A 17,377-nucleotide genomic window follows, 5' to 3' on the forward strand; every position below is an offset into this window, starting at 1 on the left:
CCCACTGCCTCCAGCGTGGGGGGCACCCCTCGTCCCCTCAAGTGGGTTGCTGTGTCCCCCTCTTTCTCTCTGCTGGGCTGTGCACTCCTGGTGCGCAGGCTGGGGCCTGGGTCACCGCTGTGTTTTCAGAACCCAGCACCGTGGGTCTCTTGAGGTTGCCTTCATTGGCCCTGGCTTCTGGGCGCCTGACCAGAGCCCCTGATGGAAACATATGGGTCTCCGTCATGCAGGGCCAGGGAGTTGCCGGGGTGGACGCGCCCGTCTCTGGGCTCAGCGGGTCTTCACAGGACCCACAGCCAGGAAAGCTGGAGCCCTGTGTCCTTAATGGCAGGGGTGCTGAGAGAGGGACCAAAACCCCCAACCTCTCCCCCTCAACGATTCCTGTCAGTGGGGTCTCCTTCTGGGCCTGTTCTGGAAGGTTCTGGCCCCTGCCAGAGCCCTGGAGAGGACAGTCAGCCTACACTCACCTTCCCTACCAGCCTCAAGCCCAGACAGGAGGTCCTTCCTGACCTCAAACAATTTCCAGTTCACAGCCCTTGGCCTGGCTTTGGTCCTGGTGCAGCGCCCTCCCCCCCCCCCCCCCCCCGGCACCTTTCCCCCAGATGCCAGGTGGGACCACACAGTGTCCTTCCTGCGAGAGCAGTGGGGACCTGGCTCTAAATCAACAGGCAGGTGCCAGAACAGCTTCAGAGTGGCATGTGTGTCCTAACTGCTCTCGCACGATGCTCAGGGCGGGACGGACTCCCCCAACCCCACCCGCAAGACCAGAGCCTGGTGGAGAGTCCCTTCCCTCTTGGGAAGAGCCTGCCCGGAATCCAGCCGCTTCTCAATTTAGTACAAAGAAGTCTCAGTTCAGAGGAGCCGGAAGGGGACACACTTGGTTTGGCCTGTGGAGGAAGATGTGGTCAGATTCGGGAAGAAGGCTGTGCCTTGGAGCTCCCGGGTGGGCTCAGGGGGGCTGGAAGGAGGCACCTCTCCATCTGAGACCACCCACCGCCACCTCCCTCTGGGGCTCACTAGACCCCCCCGGGTAGCCCGTGGCTGGCGTCTGCCCTGCTGGGGTTATCCAGAACCTCCCATTCTGCCCTTGCTGACCTCCACCTTGCACGCCCTCACGCCTAGGCCCGTTAGACCTTCTGCCTGGTCCACGGCCAGCATCCAGGAGGACACGGACCTCACACCACCCCTGACTCCGGGGAGAAGAGGTCAGTCCCACCGGCCCCATGTCTGGATTTGTTCTGCGGGGACTGTGGCTCTGGGCCTCCAGAGCTCGGGGTCCCAGTTCTGCCCGCCGTCTCTGGGAGGCCCCCTCCATTCTGGGGATTCAGGTGTGGTCACAGATGGCCCAGCCTGACCCCACTCCCCCGACCCCAGAGGGCTGGCCAGAGGACACGCCCTGTGGCTGCTTTCTGTGGGAGCGCTGGCCATGGTTTTGAGCGTGTGTTATCTGGGGGACTGCCGGGCTGGCCCAGGCCTCTCCCAGGGGCCTCTCCCAGGGGCCAGGATTCGGCTCGGTGCCAAATCCTAGCGACAAGGTGATTGCCAATGTGCCCATCACACAAACCTCCCCCTGCCAGCCAGGTCTCCCTGCGGACCAGGCATGCGGGCTGCCGTTATCTGGTGCCCATTGCTCTGAGACCCACAGAGCAATGGGACTCTGAGACTCACAGAGGTGAGGGTGCCAAGTCCCCGGGACCCGTGACACAGGGCCCCACGGAGGAAAGTGGCGGAGCTGGCTGGGAGGCCGCCCAGTTGGCAAGGCATGGGGACAGTGACGTGTGAAGCGGCAGGCTAGTGAGTCCCTCCTGCCACTTGTGCTGTGTGGCTCCGTGATCACCCACCTGCCTTTCTAACTGTAGCCCCCACGTTAGCTGGAGGAACCCCTCAACCTCGGTCCCAGCCGCCCGGGGCCACGTTCCCCATTGTGGCCTCGGCCAGGCTGCAGAGTCAGGCTGGGGCCTCCACGCCGTGGGTCTGAGGCTGCGGCTGCTTGCCACCCAGTGTCAGCCATCTGGCCATCAGCGAGGGAACTAACTTTCGGGCTGGGGTCCTGTCCGTCCCGAACAGGTCCTCTGACGGCTTCCACTCACTGTGCACGGTGTGCTCACGGGCTCCGCATGTCCCCAAACCACCAGCCTGCCAGGGGATGGGGAGGCTGAGCCCCCAGGTCAGGGCTTCTTACAGCGAACAGGGCCTCTTGTGCGGTCCTCGTATCCCCAGTGGATCCGACGGATGCAGCTTTCCTGAGTGTGGTTCCCTGTTGAGTACCGGCCACCTCTTCCCTTCCCTGACTCGCCTGCATTTCCACGAGTGTGTCCCACAGACCCACAGGGGACACTCTGTCCCAAAGTACAGAGTAGGAGGCCAGAAGAGACCTCATCTGGAAACCAGAGCTCCGGCAGAAGTCCCAGGAGCTGGGGGACATTCCCCGACAGAAGCTGGCTTACCTGACATTCGGCTCCAAGACTTAGCGTGACACCTGCCCGTTCCTGCCGGCACAGAACACCGACTTGTTAGGCCCAGCAGCTGTCTCTACTCCGTGCTTACAAGGGGCAGCTTCGGGGCTCTCAACCCACGACCGCCTGTGCGCAAGGCACTCTTGCATCCTCGTTGTGTGGAGATTAGGCACAGAGAGGGTCAGTAACCTGCCCAAAGTCACACAGCTGGGCAGCATGGCATAGGTCTGCACCCTTAGCCAGGACACCACACGGCCCCTGGGGAGGCCATGATGCTGGGCCAGGCTCCAGGCTGGGCCCGTGTAACACCATGCCCACCCACGATCCGGGCCAGTTCAGGGGGTTCCTCTGAAGCACAAGGCTCAGATGCAAAGAGACAGATTTGTAAGCGATGGAAAGTCAGAGGGACGCATGGGAGGCTGGCGTCCTGCCTTGAATGATGAGCTGGCCGGGTGGGAGATGGCTGTCGGCCACCTGAGCAGGAGGGCCAGAGTTAGCGCACACACATGGGTTACTCTGCTCACCTCCCAAGCGGCCCTGGTGCTTACGGGAGGAGCATAATTTCCCGACTGCATCTGCACGGCCACTTTGCCATGGGTCAATATTTACCCTGCGTAACAGGCAGCATTACCCAGGGTACGGCACGTGCTGGGCGTGCTGCTGGACCAGGGCCGCCTCCGGGCTTGGACACCAGACGTCTATTCTCACGGCTGTGGGGGCTGGGAGGGAGCCTGGGATCACAGTGTCTCAGGACCGAGTTCTCTGGGAAGGCACTGGTGGCAGGGGCGGGGGGGGGGGAGGCTCCTGCCTTCTGGTGGCTTCTTGGCTTCTGGCAGCGTGATTTGCCTTCAGGCTTTCTCCCTGTGTGTCTGTCTCCAAATGTCCCCTTTGTATACGGATGCCAGTCATACTGGAGGAGGACCTGCTCTACTCCAGTGTGGCCTTGTCTGAAGGACACCTGTAATGACCTTCGCCCCAAAGAAGGTCACATTCTCAGGTACCGCGGGGTTAGGACTTCAGCGCACGATTAAACCGATGACACTCATGAGGGCATGGGGCGTGGGCACCGCACTGTGTCTCAGACAGCTTGCCCGTCATCCCTGGCTGCAAACTGCCCACTTGAGTCCTTGTCTTTCAACCCAGCAAACGGGACCAGCAGCCCTGCCCCCACCCCAGACCCCTGCGTGCAGTAGGAGGCTCCCTGGGGGCCCTGGCACCTCCAGTCTTTGTGACTCGGGCAGCAATGTGCAAGCCTCTCTAGGCCTCTGCTTCTTCAGCGACAAAATGAGGACGCGATTCCTCCTTTCTAGACAGCCATGGAGCAAACTGGATGAGGGACAGGAAAGTGACCGGTGGCCTTGGGTGCTTTAGTAGGACACACACCTGTGGCAGTGAGCAAAGGGTGCTGTCCCTGTTTGGAACCTCTTTCTGCCGCCCCCAACAGAGAGCGGGCTCTTGGAAAGAGGTGGGTGCCAACGTCATCTTGTGGGTGTGTTGGTGAGGGAGGGGGCTCTGTTGGCTTGTGAACTTGGCCCCAGGACACTTCATGCCTTCATTCTCGTGTGGCTTGCCCAACTTTTGGACATTATTCAGCTTTCCTTTCCTGATCATTAGGACATAAAACTACACCATACATTTAACAAGAGAGTGTACTCTTGATAGTTGATGCCTGAAAGATCACGCAGACTGTGCTACTGCTGGGGACAGGTGGGGACAAGATGAGGAAGATGGGCACTTTGCCAGGCCAGCCAGGAACAGGGGTAGGCAGGTGACTTCCAGACCCCCCTTGCCCCGGGGGCTGCCAGGTCCAAGAGGGGACAAGGACAAGTGACCAGGTGATCAGATAGAGCACAGGGTCCTAGGGGGATTGGGGACCCACACAGGGAAGCAGTACAGGGGTGGGGGAGTCAGGAGGGCTTCACAGAGGAGGCGCCCTGCGTGGGGAGGCCTGTCCAGGAGGAGGGGTGGGGTGGCCACCGAGTATGTGACTACCTGCTGATGCCAGCTGTCGAGAATGCAATGGTGTGAGCTCCTGACTGGGCAGACCCTGAGGTGCCATCTCTACAATGATCAGAGCTGACGTGTGACTGCTTTGTGCAATTAACAAAAATGGCAACTTCGTATGGCCCGATGAATGTGGATTCCCCACGTTCTAGATCTTGAGCCCATACAAAAACACACGGCCAGGCCAGTGGCTCTCACCCCAGGACCGACTGAAATCCCTGTAGTGCCTCTAACACAGACCCGTGCCTGGGCCACACCAACTGCATCCTGGGGTCTGGAAGTCACCTGGGAAGGACCCCTGCAGAGGGCTAGCCTCCTGGGCTCTGTGATTTCTGGGGCCCCCAGTTCCTGGTCCTCGTATAGGGAGGGGTGGATGAGAAGCAGCAGGGCATAACGCAGGGGTCAGGGGTTTTGCCGAGAGCCTTTACTTCTCCGCAAGCCTCCTGAAGCCAGCTGCTTACCCCATCCTGGGGTGTGAGGGCGGACGGAGGCACCCGCCCTGGGGCGAGTGTGAGCACCAAGCCCCTTCCCTTGGACCGAGTGAGCAGAAGCCGTGGCACGGGAGTCGCTGGGTGGGACCCACGGTCGCGTTTCTCCTGCTGGGAGAATGCGTGCCGCCATCACGTCTGTTTGCAGCGTCCCCCCTACGGGGCGCCGTTTCCCACCCCACCCCTGCACCTACAGCTTCATCGCCTGCCGGGACTCTGGCCTGGCTCGCGGGGCAGCCAGGAGGCCACGGCCACGGCTACCAGGGCTCGCAGCCCCCGCCCTGGACGGGACGCGCGTCCAGCGCGCCGCGCGAGGGTCCCGCGAGGGGGCGTAGCAGGCCCCGGGGTCCTCCGGGTGCGCCGCCGGGCGCGGGGCCCGCCCCCAGGGCGCCTCTAGAGCGGAGGGGCCTGCTTCTCCCGGGACTCACACAGTGGGCGGGGAGACGCCCCCAACCCCGGCTCCCCCCAACTCCCCCCTTCTCCCCTCCACCCCCGGGGCTCAGCGCGCGACGCTAGCATTCTCCACGCCCCAAGACACGGCCCGGCGGGGTAAACTGAGGCTCGGCGCGCGGCGGGGCGCCCCGGTCACACGGCCCCTCGGCTCGGCGCTCGGCCGGGCTGTCGCAGCGCGGCCGCCGGAGCGCCGCGGCCCGGGGCGGGCGGCGCAGTGCGCAGGCGCGGCGGCGGCCGGGGACGCGCTCGGGGCGCGCGCGCGCGCGGGGCAGCCGGCGCCCCGAGTCGGCCCGCCGCGCCCCGCGCCTCCCGCCCGCGCCCGCCCGCCCCGGCGCCCCGGCCGCCGCCGCATGGCGCTGAGATGGCGGGGGCGCCGCGCGGCCGAGGCGGAGGCGGCGGCGGAGGCGGAGGCGGCGCGGGCGAGCCCGGGGGCGCGGAGCGGGCGGCCCGGCCGGGCGGCCGGCGCGGGCTGCGGGCGTGCGACGAGGAGTTCGCGTGCCCCGAGCTGGAGGCGCTGTTCCGCGGCTACACGCTGCGGCTGGAGCAGGCGGCTACGCTGAAGGCGCTGGCGGTGCTCAGCGGGCTGGCGGGCGCGCTGGCGCTGGCCGAGCTGCTGGGCGCGCCGGGGCCCGCGGCCGGCCTGGCCCGGGGCTCGCACCCCGCGCACTGCGTGCTCTTCCTGGCGCTGCTCGTGGTCACCAACGTGCGCTCGCTGCAGGTGCCCCAGCTGCAGCAGGTCGGCCAGCTGGCGCTGCTCTTCAGCCTCACCTTCGCGCTGCTGTGCTGCCCCTTCGCGCTCGGCCGCCCCGCGGGGACCCTCGCCGGCGCCGCTTCGGGGCCGGCGACCGCCGACCAGGGCGTGTGGCAGCTCCTGCTGGTCACCTTCGTGTCCTATGCCCTGCTGCCCGTGCGCAGCCTGCTGGCCATCGGCTTCGGGCTCGTGGTGGCCGCCTCGCACTTGCTGGTCACGGCCACCTTGGTACCCGCCAAGCGCCCGCGTCTCTGGAGGACGGTAAGTGCCGCCGCGCGCCCTTGGTCCGGTCTGGGGCACACCTGCCCGGGAGGGACTGGGGACACTGGAAGCCCGGTGCGCATCAACTGACTGGGAAGGTGGGGAAACTGACACCCCGAGTGTGTGTGTGTGTGGGGGGGGGGCGTTCAAGGTCACTCAGCGAGCTGAGGACGCAGTGGGGGGCTGCGAGGGCCCGCCTCTTTTCCGAGTTACCGTCCACAAAGCGCCCCTGGGTGTGGGGCGTGGAGACGCGAGCGTGGAGAGGGCAAGGATTGGCCCAAGGTCAGGCAGCTGGGGAGCGGCCAAGCAGGGCCACATCCCGGTTTGCCGCTCTTTGGCGGCACACATCCCGCAGGAGGGACCGAAGGTGGGCGCGCGATCGGCTCCGGGGCGGGCAGGGCTCCTGCTGGCTGTGCGCACAGCTCCGGGCGCCTCTCCAGCGCGCCTGGACCGCGTGCAGAGTCCCCCTCCCGGCCTGCGGCACCCCAGGGACGTGGGGAGGGGACGAGGATTTGGGTCCTCTCCAGTCACTCTGGCACCCATTACGGACCCGTCTCTGGTCTAGAAAGATACGTCTGCCAAGGTCGAATGGGGCTTTGGTCCTTGCCGCCCCCGCGCTGCCTTGGCCTGACCCAGGCTGGCAGCGCCTGAACTTTGTCACTGCCTTCTGGGCGGACTGGTGAGACACTAGTGGGAACAAGGAGGCTGCCGCTTCCCCCGGGCTCCTCCCTGGGCCCCAGGACCCTGGAGGCTGGAGGCAGATGTCTTTGCTGTGTGGGGCTTTCAGAGCTTGGCGGGGGTGGGGAGGGGTGGGGTGGGGGTGGGGGAAGTGCAGCCCAGCCCAGCCCACAGAGGCTTCGAGGGCCCCCGAAGGAGGGTTTTGTTTCTGTCTCTGGCGGCATTTTGGCAGGAGGGTGGGGGAATCCGATGAGGTGGGCGAGCCCATCCAGGGAGAGAATGTGGCAGATGGAGGCGGTGGGGGCGATGGGGTGAGGGGAGCTGGACAGAGCAAGCTTGGGAAGAAGGAGGAGGTGAGGGAATCAGACAGGGGAGTCTGGGGGGGGTGCCCAGGACCAGGATCCACCACCCAGGGACCGAGGGATGGGGATGCAGGGACCACCCAGGGACCGAGGGAGGTGTCCCCCCGAAGGGGATGCAGGGGCCCACATGGTCAGAGGGGCTGTGAGCGCAATGCTGGACCTGCATTCAGGCCCAGAGAGGCCAGCACGTGGCGGGGGGGTGGTGAGGAGGAGGGAAGGGGGGAAGGGAGCTGGCAGAGAGGTTGAGGTGGGGGGGGCCCAGGAAGGGGCTTGTGGAAGTGGGGAGGAGAGAGGGAGAAAGTAGGGGTGAAAGCCAGAGACAGAGGTAAGGCAGAGAAAAGGGAAGAGGGCCAGAGGGCTGCCTGCACGCAGGGAGGGGAGGGGGTTCCTTCCCACAGGGCTCTCCAGCACACCTTCCTCTGGCCTCTCCTGGGCAGCATGTGGCCCTTGCTTGACGGCCTCAGGAGGTGCTCCTGAACCCCTCCCCCGCAGCCCTCCCCCCCTTGGCTGTCTGGCCCCCACAGCCAGGCCCCCCCAGCGCAACAGCCTCCCTGCCAGCACAAGAGGGGAGGCCCCGCGGCCAGGTCAGCCCCCGGTGGTGCCAGTCCCGAGCTGACCTGGACAGGCCCAGGGCCAGGGCCACTAGGGTTCTGGGGTACCCGAGGTTCAGTCGATTCAGTGAAAAGCTGTACTATTGTCTTTTTCTGAAACAATTTTTTTTACGTAGCTTCCGCTTGTTCCTTTTAGAGAATTCAGGGAAAGGAAAGAGTCTGCAAAGGTGCCTTGGGCACAGGGAGCTCTGCCCCCAGGATGAGAGGGGCCCCTGCATCTGTGGGGGAGGGGAGCCTATCCAGGGAGCCCGGATCCTCAGGGGTTCCCGCAGCGGGGCAGCGCACGCCCCCGTCCCTCCCAGGGCCTCAGTTTCCCCACCTGCAGGGCTGGGGCGCCGTTGGAAATCTGTTGGAACAGCTCGTATTCAGAGTCTTCTACTTCCACTGTGTTTGGGCTCTTCAGAATGTTCCTGTTCAAGTCTACAAACACTAGTGGTGGTGGCGATGTGGACAAACAGATGGGGAGGGTGCAGAGAAGCTTTGGTGAGGGCTTGGGTGTCCCCCAGGTGTGGACCAACCTGTCCTGGGGCAGCTTGGCAGCCTGGCCTGGAGGCGGGACGGGGAAGGTGGGACCCCATGTGTCAGGCCCGTCCCCTGCTTCTTGCCCATGCTCTCCAATGTCCCTGCTACCCTGCAGGGTAGTCGCGTGTGGATGGTCCTGTATTCCTTGGGGTCTGGTTCGGGGCAAGCGGAAGCCCTGGGGGCCGGAGGTGGAGGCCCAAAGGAGGCTGTGCAGGGGTGGGGTGACTGAGGCAGTCTGTGCCAGGCTGTTGGCTTTACTGCACATGCATGGGGTGTTCTGCGTGCTGGGGAGTGCTGCTCTGGGCACTGAGGGGTTCACGTGGGGGCTCCCAGAGCCTCTGCCCCTCCTCAGGGAGGCTCTGGGGTTTCCTGCAGCAGCCCTGTTCTGCCCTGCTGTGTGGAGCTCTGGGATGTGGCTCATGTGCTGTGGGGACCCTGTGGAACCCGGGCTGGCCCAGGCTGAGAGGCTAAGAGGACCCAGGAGGCCACGACTGCACAGTTGACATTGGGGCTGGTGCTAGGCCGCCTTCCCGGGAGGGGCGCCTGCTGCTGCCCTCAGGGCAGAAAGAGTTTAGGGACACGGTTTTATCCCCACCCAGCCCAGCCCCCAGGAGGAGCCCCTTCCTTCTTTGTGCCCCTGCTCCCTGCCCACTGGTTGCATCTAAACTAAGCAATTTGTTTTTATTTAACTGAGCAATGTGTCAGAATTGAAGGCATTTTGTTCCAGAACACCTGAGGTCTGCCTGGAGACCTGGGGCCCAGGTGGGGGTATGGGGGTGGGGTGGTGAGTGGATCCTGGGGTGCTGGGAGGGGTGAGGAGGAGGGAAGGGGGAGAGGACACATGTGCCCCCTGCTCCCGGTGGTGGCACTCAGGGACTCGAGGACCGAGTGGCCGCTTGGGGACTGTGTGTGTGCACGCCAAGGTGGAGGCCTTGGGGTGGTGGCGGGGAGAGGGGTGTGCCTGGAGGAGAGCGGCTGGCTCAGGGTGCCCCCACTGGAGGGCTCTGCCACCTGCCAGCCCCAGCTTCCTACCCCCACGGACCCCAAACACCCACTTTTGGGCCAGGGTGGGGTAAGATTGCTGTAGTGGGTCCACACGGGGTCCACTGTGTTGTGCACAATGGTTTTGCTCCGTAGCCTATCCTCGTAAGTGAAATCTATTCAGTGCACTCCTCCCCCTCTTCTGAACCTCTGATAGGACCACAGAAACCACCATCCCCTCGTCCTGGTGAAGTGGGAGTTGGCCGGAATCCCCCTGTGTCCCTCCTCCAACTCCTCTGAGCTCTTGGGGGAACCCTAGCGCTGCTGGCAAGGGGGCGCCCAGGCCACCAGGCTGCTGATGCACCTCGTACCCACCACCCACATGCCGGCTCTTCCTCCTGCTGGGGGGAGTCTGTCCCTTCCTGTGCCCCGCCCCCTTCCGAGCCCCTCCCCCGCCAGCGCTCCCTCCCCCTTCCCCTTGCCCTCATTTCCCTCCCCCCCTGCTGCCACACCCCAAGGCTCCTCCCCTTCCCCTCCCTGGCTTCCCCCCCCCCACCCCCACAGCTCCCTGGTTCGGCCCCAGCACTGGCTCCCCGGCCCCTCCCTCCACAGCTGGGCCCTTACCAAGTAGGGCCCCTTCTCCAGCTGGGCACTGCCCCTGCTGGACCCCCTTGACCTGGCCTCCAACCCCTGCCCCCCCACCCCAGCCAGGCCCAGGCTGGCCCCTCTCCCCGCTGGTACTTCCCTCCTCCTCCCCCAGCTTGGCTGGGCCCTGTCACCTGTTTGCTCCCCTGCTGGTGCAGCCACCTGTCTTGGCTGACCCCTTGCTGCTGGGTGGGGGCTGCAAGGGGAAGACAGGTGGGTCCTCTTGGCTCAACGCTGCTGTGTGAAGGCGTGGGGGGGGTAGTGGGGTTCTCTGCCTTGGTGAGGAGTGCCCCCATGACAGCCTCCTTGTCTTCAGCGGCACCTCTTTTCCATAGGCCTCTGGTGGCTGGGCGGGGCTCAGCTCTTAGCACTTTGGGCTTCCCACCACCTGCAGGCTTACAGCCCTGACCGCTCTGTGAGCCCCCGGTGGCAAGGGGTGTCTCTCCCACGCCTCCAGGTCTGCGTCCTGTGGGCATTCCCCGGGGAACACCTGATTCACAGCCTGCCTGACCCCTGGGTCCCCTCCCCACAACCCGGCGTGTCCCTCGGAGGCTCACTTGTATTGTCCTCCCTGCCGGGCCCTAACCTGAAGAAGCACCTGGGATGGCCCACACTGGGGGCAGCAGAATCGGCTGACCAGAAGCAGGGGCCTGGACACCTACAGTACCCACCCAGCTTCAGGCCAGGGCTCTGGCCTGCTCCCCTCAGGGTGGTCCCAGATGCTTTTTTTGCTGCCCCAGCATGTGCCAGGACCCCGGGACTGTGCGTGTGCTGGAGTCTGGCCCCACTGGTGGACTGGTGGAGGCGCCGGGGACAGACTGGGCACACTCACCTTCTCTGGATAGCTCTGCAATCCATGCCTGGGTGCCAGCCCCCGGGGAGGGGAAGGGGGAGGGGGAGGGGGCCCATGGGAACAGGTCCTCTCTCCAGGATTTGCAGTCTGCGGGGGACCCTGGTCAGCAACTGGGACTGCGGTCAGTGCTGGGGAGTTTGTGTGACCTTCGCAGGCATATGGAGGGGACAGGGTGGAAGGAGGGCTCAGGGGGACTTCCTGAGGCCAGTGCTCCAGCCAAGATCCTGGATGGATGGCGCTGCAGCTGCCGGGCTGGGCTCAGCCAGGGAGGTGGGCGCGGAAGGACGCGGGTGGGCGCTGCAGGGCACGCCAGCAGTTCCAGTTTCTTCGGAAAACAGCACCAACGCCCTTCAAGCCTTTTTAGCGGAGGGGTCTGATTAGGTTTCTGTTTGGGGGCCCCTGGGACGCAGTGGGGAGCAGGGGTCACATGAGTGGGCGTGGGGGCTGCTGCCTGGCCCAGACCAGAGTGGGGTCCTGTGGGAAAGTGTCTGCTTGCCACTGTCTCCACCTGCTGTGAATGCTGCCCAGCTGCCCTTTCCGGAACCTGGAGGCTCTCGGCGATACCCTTCTCTTGTCCCCCACCCCCGACGTCTGGAGGGCCAGGGCTCAGCGCCCTGGGGGACAGGTAACTGTGCTGTGTTCCTGCTGACTCAGAGCCCAGAACCATCCTTGTTCCGCTTCCCAACCCAGACGGGGTGGTGGGCTTGTGCAAGGGTGGGGTGCAGTTCCCGGCTGTGGGACCTCGGGCAGGGGACTTACCCCGTGCCTCGGTTTCCTCCGGGTGGCTCCATGGCTCTGTAGGAGCGGATACGTCTTCAGGCACCTTTCGGTCTGCTGGTTGTGGCCCAGTGTTCAGTGGGATGAGAGCCACCTCTGGTCCCCACCAGCTGCTGGTGGCCTGGGACCTGCGCGTTTTCTCCGGCTCTGTGAACCCGTGTCTGGTCTTGGCCGAATGTTGGAAGAGATGCCCCGGATGCTGGCGGCAGGCCATCTGTCCAGATGGAGTGTCCTCGGGGCGTGTCCCACCACTTCCTGTCGGTTGTGGTTGGGGGAGGGGGGCAGCCCTGTGGCCTGGGTGACGACCCCCTATGCGGGCACCTGGGTTTGCACCGAGGGGCTGAGCGGGCCGGCAGAAAGGGACCTTGCACACCTGGCGGTGCTGGTCATGTGCAGCCCCAGGTCTGGCACACGTGCACACACTCGTACATGTGCACACACTCACACATATGCACACGTACACACCCACACACACGCACCCATCCTCAGTACATACCCACACGTGCACAAACTCACAGTACACACATGCACACACGTGCACACACACACTTACCAAGTGCACATACACTCAGACATGCATGTGCCATGCACGTCCTCACACTTGTCCATGTTCACACACACAAAGACACCCACCTGCACACACATGGGCACACGCTTGGGGGTGCTTGCAGGGCATTCTTATATTAATTAGTAGTACCGAGTTCTGTCCTGAAGGACATGGGGCCCAGGGCCCTCTGGCTCCATGACCTCGGGTGACCTCATGGGGTGACCGCCCATGAAGTGAGCCCACCTGGGCTTTGCCTGGGTGGGGGGTCAGGTGAGAGGTTCGAACGTGGGCACGAGTGACCAGGGGCGGGATGCCTGTGTCCCCTCCCCTCTGTGTGCTCTGTGAGTGCAGTCCAGGCAGGGCCAGGCCATGCTTCTGGGGCTCACGTCCTGTGCTACCCCATGCGTGGGGCGAGGGGCGGGCCCGTGTCTGCGTCCTCCCTGGATTCTTCTCTGTTCCCAGGACCCTGGACCTGATTCTTCTGGATGGGGGGGAGCAGTGACCCCGGGGTATGGGGGGGGCAGTGACCCCAGGTGTGGGGGGCAGTGACCACGAGGTGGGGGGGTAGTGACCCCAGGGCATGGGGGTACAGTGACTATGAGGTGGGGGTGCAGTGACCCCGGGGTATGGGGTGTGCAGTGACTGGCTAAATTTTGAGGTGCTGTCTCAATAGGCACAGACTTATTTTTGGTTATTTTGGTGTGTGTTACATCCCCTTCCAAAGCCCCCATCCCCCCACCCCCACTGAGAATGCGGGCTCTCTGGGATGAGATACATCCAGCAGCTTCTTTCCTGTGTCACCGCCTGCCTCCTAAAGCCCGAGTGCGACCCTGGGCCGGGCACAGCCACGTGCATGTGGACTGCGCCGCCTGTCTCGGGAGAAGCCTCCGTCTCACTGGGCCATCCAGGCGTGGCCCGCCTCACTGCGGGCAGTTCTGTCTGGGCTGGATAGTGCTCACCTGTGCAGGTGTTGTCCCAGAGGGCCTGCCGGATGGCTGTGGCCATCTCTTTCCTGTGGGAGCTGTCTCCGTGGGCCCACTATGAGCACCCCCGGCCCGGCCCAGGCCTTTTTGGAGGCGACCCCAGGATGGGTGGGGTCTCCGCTCAGCGTGGCTGGTGATGCCTCCTCTCCCCTCCACTCGTGGCCTTCATCCCAGGGGGGCTCACGGTGACCTGAGCCCACCTCCCTCCTCATTTCTGCACAGTAGGTGCTAATCCACGTGGCCACCATTTCTGGCACACCTGTGGCCACGAGCTCAGATAGTTCCCGGGGAGAGTTAAAAATCCTGAACCCCAGGAAAATCTCCGGACTGGTGGGTTTGCGTCATCAGATGGGCTGGACATGTGAGAAAGCTACTCTGTGGGAAGACGTGGGGACCTCTGGTCCCAGTGGTTGCCGTGGAGGGGGGAGCCCTGGGGCTCCCCAGGCAGGTGCCTCTACCCAGTCTTCCCCAAGTGTGCCTTCTTTCCAAAGATCCTGTCTCCAGAAACCCGTTTGAGGGCTCCCCTGCGCAGAGCGGGGACGGTGGTCTTCTGGCTGGATGAATGGCCTCGCAGGGCATCTGGACATGCAGTGTGGGCACCAGCTTTGTCGGTGAGGATGCCTCTGAGATACCCTGACTGTGGTTGGTTAGAGCCATCCTGCCGGGACAGAGCTGCAGTGTAGACATGGGGAGGGGGCTTTCCGGGAGGAAAGGGGAATGGGGGAGGGGGACCGGCTGCCCTCAGCTGCTGGCTGCACGTGGGAGCAGCCCCCCGGGAGATGAGGACAGAGGACTGCTTGGTCACCTTGACAGATGACACCGCAGCGGACTCCTCGTTCATGTTTGGGGTCTCTCCCCGAAGGTGGGAGGAAGGAATAGAAGAGGACGGGAAGATCTCAGAAGGGCGGTCCCTGTTTTCTTGCAGTTTTTATTTTAAGGGCTGGGGTCACCTTGCGCTTCCTCTAGCAGGTGGGTGCTGGCTGCCTGCATGAGCCTCTCCAGAGGCCTCCGGTTGGCTCTAATGGTCCAAGCGCCCCTCAGAGCCCGGTGTTCCCGGCTGCCTCCTGCAGCACTGACTCTTTCCCGACCTTGTGTCCCGCCAGAGGCCAGGGTCTCTGCCGCGGTCTGGATCTCGCATCCAAGTCCATCTGTCTCAACAGTCTGCTCACACCCCTCTTGCAGCCCTGCATTGTGTGCACTTCCTGACTCCCCAGGACTTGTCACTGGGTCCTTATCCCAAGTCCCCTTGTCCTGAGGCCATCTGCTCTCAACAAGCCCAGCAGCACTGAAGCCATGGGACCCCCAAGGCCCATCCAGCCCCCCCCCCCCCCCCGCCCCGGGATCTGGGGATGGCTCAGTGGGAGCTGGAGTTCATGCCTGTTTGGAACGTGACAGTCACTCCTGGCTGTGTGTCAGCCTCTGTGCACCGTGTCCTTCCTGGTAACTGCGGGCAGTGGCAGGCTTAGCCTCGGGGCTCTGTAAACTCTAGGAGCAGTGCGTGCCTGGCCCTCTGCACTCCGGAGTCACCTCGGGGTCTGCTGTCTCCAGGTGGTCTCCAGATGCTTCCCACCTGCTCAGGGCCCACACAGCTCGGGTCCCTGTTTGGCCTCCACGTTCCTCTTACCTTCGGTCTTCAAGGTGTGGCCCACCCTCAGCAGTGGCCTGTGGTTTTTATTTTTTTTAATTTATTTTTTTATTTTTTTATTTTTTTTTAACGTTTATTTATTTTTGGGACAGAGAGAGACAGAGCATGAATGGGGGAGGGGCAGAGAGAGAGGGAGACACAGAATCGGAAACAGGCTCCAGGCTCTGAGCCATCAGCCCAGAGCCCGACGCGGGGCTCGAACTCACGGACTGCGAGATCGTGACCTGGCTAAAGTCGGACGCTTAACCGACTGCGCCACCCAGGCGCCCCAGGCCTGTGGTTTTTAAAGGGTCTTCTTGGATTAGGTTATTTATCTCGAAATTTTTCAGTGATCGTGAAATTCAAGATGATCCTTCGGTCAGCACAGCCCACATCACTCTGGTGCATGCATGCAGCTAACGGTTTATGTAACAAATACGTGTGCAGACGGGGAGTGTACCCTGGGCAGGGGCAGGGGGCTGTGTCCTGTAGGTAACAGGGCTGGCCCGCAGGGGAGGCACCTGTCCCCAAGCTGCGGTGTTAGTGGCACGGAGAGATTTGGGAGCAGGCTGGAGGGGCCCAGGCTGCTGGGTCAAGGCCTGGCTCTGAGATGCGCTCAGAGAGGCCAGAGGCGGTGGCCAGGGAGGCCTAGTGGGGACGCCAGGCGATGAAACGCAGGCCAGTGCACAGAATTCCTCATGTGTGGCAGCTGCTCACTTGACAAGGGCCAGAGAAGGTGGCCCTGCCAAGGGCGTGTGATCCCAGCTCGGGGCTGTGGGGGGGGGGGGCTGCGCTTGGCGAGCCCTTCTCTGTGCTCCCCAGTGACGGTGGATGTTCTGCTTTGCAAGCTGGCTGTGGGGACACGAGGGGTGTGGTCAGCACCTGCACCAAGAGAATGACAGTGAGGCAAATGATGGGAGAGGTCCCAGTCGTGGGAGACGCTGTCTGTTGTGGTGTCCTGTGTTTTCACTGTGCCCCTGACTGGCAGAGCGGATGCCTGGGGAGCCCCCTCCCGAGCCTCCCCGGGGGAGGGGACGTAGACACAAGGTGGTCTCATGCTTTTTGATAGCTGCCTTCCCACCTTTGCCCTCCGGGTGGTGGCCCTTAACCTCCTGGCTAGATCTGGGGCTCTGTGGTCACTGCAGGAACCGGTCTCATCTCCATGTGCCAGACCCAGTTCTGTCCATTAATAATCCACCTCCGGCTCCACTCAGAGCCTGTCTCCTCCAGTTGGTCACGGCCGGGGGGGAGGGGCCTGCCTGCCGCGGCGGACAGCTCCACCCCTCCCTGCAGGCGCCCCCGAGAGGGTCCGCAGGTGCCTCTGTGGCGTGGGGGTTCGCTGCTCGCCTGGGGGCCGTGTGCACCTGTCTCCAGGTGATCCGTCCCTTTCCCTGAAGCGCCTGTCTCACTGGCTGTCTGCCAGGATCCATGGGGCGGGTCTGCTTTGACCCACTGCCGCCTCCCCGGGAACACAGGAGGGACCCTGGGCGGCTTTCCCTGCCGCTCTGGCCACTGGCGCGCTGCAGTCTCCGCCGGCAGCCTTGTGCCCCGCTGATGACCCAAGGCTGTGTCTCTTTGTTAACATCAGCATCCTCGGAGCTGACGGGGCGGGAACAGGACTTCTTGCTGAGGCAGCGAGCTGGGCGGTCCTGTGGTTCCTGTGCTCTGCGGTCAGGTGGGATCAGGACTTGCGATACGTCTGAGATGCTGTGCCTTGCCTTTTCTGCAGCGAGCGTTGCCATGGTGGATGGCTCCGGGAGGTTTGCTTGTTCGCGGTGATGCTGGCTCCCTGACCGGAGACTGCTTCTCCGTGACCCACGTGCATTACCGGCACAGGCAGGACCGAGGGCTCTGCACCACTGTCACTCTGCAGTAATTCCCGTGTCACCTTGGACAGACCATTGGCCTCAGCTCCCGTCTGAGAAAATGTGTGTGACGGGGCTGGTGTGAAGCAGGGTGGGCCACGTGTGCCCCTGAGCTGAGCTCACACACACATTTTCATCTCCCAGAAGTGCTTCGATGTAGGTGTTTGATTGTCACCCCTGTTGGCCCATGAGGTCCCCGGGGTTCCTGGAGCCGCTTGGCCTGTCTAAGGCAAGGAGACCCTGCCAGCCCAGCCTGGAGTGGGCACAGGTCCAAAGCCCAGCTCCTGTTGTGTTTGAGAGGATGGTTGGATGGATGGATGATGGACGGATGGTTGTTTGTATGGTTAGATGGGTGGATGGATGGATGAATGGATGGATGGGTAGATGGATGGGTGCGTGGGGCAGGTGTGCTGAGGCCGGTGCGCGGGGCGGGTGTGCTGAGGCTAGAGGTGCAAGACTGCAGGGAGAGCTCTGCCCTCTCCCGCCCGGGGCTGGCACGTGCTCGGTGCCGGCATG

General features: G+C 63.7%; 1 protein-coding gene across 2 annotated transcripts in view; it reads left to right on the top strand.

Moving 5' to 3' along the window:
- Positions 1-5,762: 5,762 nt before the first annotated feature.
- The window catches only part of ADCY1 (adenylate cyclase 1), a 112,147-nt gene continuing 100,532 nt past the window's right edge, over positions 5,763-17,377 (top strand). The window contains exon 1 of one of the 2 annotated variants that reach the window (XM_006929062.5): positions 5,763-6,413. In XM_006929062.5, coding sequence (XP_006929124.2) covers positions 5,763-6,413 — 651 coding nt within the window. The remainder of the gene's footprint in view (positions 6,414-17,377) is intronic. The other variant, XR_006594050.1, reaches the window with a different exon arrangement.

Source organism: Felis catus, chromosome A2, assembly GCF_018350175.1.
Source record: "Felis catus isolate Fca126 chromosome A2, F.catus_Fca126_mat1.0, whole genome shotgun sequence".
Classification (NCBI taxonomy): Eukaryota; Metazoa; Chordata; class Mammalia; order Carnivora; family Felidae; genus Felis; species Felis catus.